Source organism: Nestor notabilis, unplaced genomic scaffold (assembly GCF_000696875.1).
Source record: "Nestor notabilis isolate BGI_N333 unplaced genomic scaffold, ASM69687v1 scaffold20931, whole genome shotgun sequence".
NCBI classification, from domain to species: Eukaryota; Metazoa; Chordata; class Aves; order Psittaciformes; family Psittacidae; genus Nestor; species Nestor notabilis.
In genome coordinates, this window is record NW_009916303.1 from 18,696 (window position 1) to 21,977 (window position 3,282).

Below are 3,282 nucleotides of genomic sequence, written 5' to 3' on the forward strand. Positions count from 1 at the left end.
GAGCCCCTAAAATGAACCGAAAGGCACGTGATTCCGTCACCTCTCAGCTGAGCAGGCACCGGGGCCCCGAGCTGCCGGGCTGAAGAGTGATGCTCCATTTCTCTTTACAGGAACTAGACATTAGGTGTGTTTTTGCAGGGGGCATCACAACAGCCACCGCTCCTCCTGCTCCAGAAGCACAACACCCTTCTGTCTATCCCCCCTAGAATAAAAGTAGCTGGTTTACAGGAGTAAGAACTGACCAAACCCATCTGCCTCGCTGCTCAGTTTTGGTACCATGCTGGGGTTTTCCCCATATACTTGCATTTTTCCCCCAAACTTCAACCAAGCAAACCCTAACTCAGACGTATTCGTTTCCAAAAGGCTCTTGGAGGCAAAGGCTTCTCCTTGTACCAGCCACCACATTAGACATCTGGACATTAGTCGACCGTAATTGATTAGAGTTTGTGATTTAATTTAAAAGCATTCTACAGAAGATATTAATCTCCAGGCTCTGAAGGGAAGAGAGATGCGTTGGGGAGAAAAATAGATTTAATTCCCTGGACAACTGTACTAAAAGGTACCCTTGAATTCCCAGTAGCTTTGTCATAAACCACATCCAGAAGTGACAAATAAGGAAGAAGCGGGATAATGCGGCAGCACTGGCCCTGGCTAATGCTTGTACAGCAGTGACCTGAAGTCCTTCATCCAGCCTGGCCTCTGGCAGGAGCCTGGCTCCCTCTCCTCGCCTCTGCCGGGGCTCTCCCAGCGGTACAGGATGCACAAGCTCCTGCAGATGTGCAGCTGCAAGTGGCATGAACTTGATTCCTTTGTGCGAGTCCGAGCTGCCCAAGCAATGAGCGGTGTCTCCAGCCAGGTCCAGCTCCACGCAGGGAGCACCATGTGCTGCTGCTCAGCAGAGAGGAGGCTGGTTCCGCAGTGACAAACACTGCGTGGTCCCCCCCTGCCTCCCGCTTTGCCCACCACCGAAAGCAGAAGGAAGAGAGGAAGAAGCCAAGGGCAGGTCAGTCCTGACACTCAGCCCCACGGTGGGCAACCCTGCAGTGCACTTGACTCCAGAGGCTACCAGGGGGACGTCTCGTTCCAGATGAGGCTTGGCTTAAAGGTTAACCAACTGCCCCGTTCCAGCTGGGAGAAAAGCACAACAATTCTCCTGGCTTTGTTTGTCCATGGTTTGGAATTCTCCAGGGCAGAGGAAGAGCCCAGCTCCCTGCCCCGTTTAACAGCTTCCAAACCTCGGGGGTTAGCCTATGGACTCCTTCCTTGCCTGAGCTACACTAACTCTATCCCATTAAATTCTACTGGCTAAGGGCTTGCTTTCTGAGGAGTGAATAAACCATCATCTGCCCATCTGGAGCGAGCTGCTCGCAGTTAGTAAACTGGGAAGACAAGTTCCAAAAGAGCTACACACCGACACCGTGAGGGGCACGTTATCAGCAGGGCTCTCTGGTTTAACTTGCCAAGAAGAGAGTTATGTAGAGCGTTACCTGCACTGCAATCCAACTGGCGTTAACAGCGTGCTCTCCAAATGGACCAAACCCTGCAAGAGAAGCAAAAATCCACAGTGGTGAAGTCATCCCGACAGGTTTGAGCAAACTGGAAGGTGACAAATGGTCTGTGCTTTCCTGGTACATAGAGCCTGAAAGAAACCCCCACTTCTAAGGCCCAATCCTTATTTACATCCGAGTACTAACTAAGAGACCTCCACAGAAGTGTTTGAACTACACACCTTGTACTGTGAGCTTGCCTCAAAAGAAACTCCTTTTTCCCCAGCAGACACTGGGCCAAGTGGATTTCCTCCTTCCTAACCATCTTGGAAGAACTTGTTCCGAACAGAGAAGTTGCCCGATGCCATGGAATTAGAATCCTGATTGGATTCTCTGCTCCTGATTGGTTTAGGCCACAGCAGATGCTTCCACAAATGGAGACAAGCCTGTTTCAAACAGTTATTCTCTGCTCAGGTCTTCACCGAGATCTCTGCCAACATTAGTTGTGCCTTAGGAGGAAATAAGAGCTCTGGACAACTCCCCTCCAGCAAGCACTAAAGGTTATGATAACGTTATCAGAAACACTTACTCACCACATCTTGACTTCCTAATGAGTAACTGGGAGTTAAGTGGTAACCCCCAACATCTCCTCCCGAGCAAGCACACAAAGCTTGGGCAATTCATCTGGGCACGACGTCGATACGCTTTAATCTGAGCTGTCAGAGCTTCCCCGAGAGCCTCATGCCATTAAGAGACATAAATTGTGCCTAACTCCTGAAAGGGTTTGAGGGGGACCACAAATATTATCTGACACATTAATGGAAACGTTCTATTTGCTCTCGATGGCACGGCTGAGGTTCTGCTGCCACGGGATGTAAGGGGTCTGTCTGCACAGGGTGGGCTCGTCCACGCTGCTGGGTCTCTTACAACCAAACCAGTGTCAATACCCGCCCAAAAGGAATCTGCTGCAGGTTTCCACAAGATCAAAACGTTGCTGTTTTCCTGTGAGCAAACCTCCAACGTTTCTAAGACAACCTACGACTGCAGCAGAGGTGAACAAGTCCAAGCACTGAACCCCTTCTCAGTTGTTCCTGCAAGTCAGGGATGTCCAGACGCAACCAGGACCTGCAAGGGCTCCTTCTTAAGGAAACCACGACAGCCTGAACCAAACGGAATCAGAACACATCCAACAATTCAGCCACGGGAAGGCTGGGATCCTACAGGTGCCCACACACAGAACGCAACCCTCTCGCACCGGAGCCCAAAGTGAACTGGCACAAAGACAACTGGGGGCTCCCCTGACTCATTCCTGTCTGGATCCTCCTGGTATCTCTCTCTCTCGCAGGAGATAAGCAACTTTGTGAGCAGCACGAGCATGCCCAGGAGTTCCTCCACATCCACAATAGGCCCCTCCAAGGCTCATTAGCAGGACACCAGCTGCAGAGATCCTGATGGGATTAGCTCCTTCACCAGTCCTAAAAAAGAAACCGTGCACAAACAGCACTTATCCTCACGGAGCACCCGCTGCAGCTGACGGGGAACGCAGCCGGGCTCGCTTCAAAGAGGAATTCAGTGTGACAGCAACGAGAGATGATCAAACAGGGGCAGACCCGAGCGGCAGCGCTGTATTGCAGGAACAGACGTCCCCGAAAGCAAGGGGGGGGACGAGGGAGGAGAAGCACCGCAGGCAGGAGGGTATTTACTGCCGCGAGGTTTCTGTTTAGTCACGGCGAGCGCGGCCGCCCCGCTCCGCTCCCGGCTTTGGGAAAGCCGGGATCTGCCACCTGCTTCTTCC

At 51.9% G+C, this 3,282-nt stretch overlaps 1 protein-coding gene across 1 annotated transcript in view; it reads right to left on the reverse strand.

Moving 5' to 3' along the window:
- Nucleotides 1-1,540, reverse strand: part of PGPEP1 (pyroglutamyl-peptidase I) — a gene marked incomplete at its 5' end in the record, with an annotated part of 6,742 nt that extends 5,202 nt beyond the window's left edge. The window contains one exon of the mRNA XM_010024519.1: nt 1,488-1,540. Within this exon, the coding sequence (XP_010022821.1) occupies nt 1,488-1,540 (53 nt within the window). The remainder of the gene's footprint in view (nt 1-1,487) is intronic.
- Between the last annotated feature and the right edge of the window lie 1,742 nt (nt 1,541-3,282).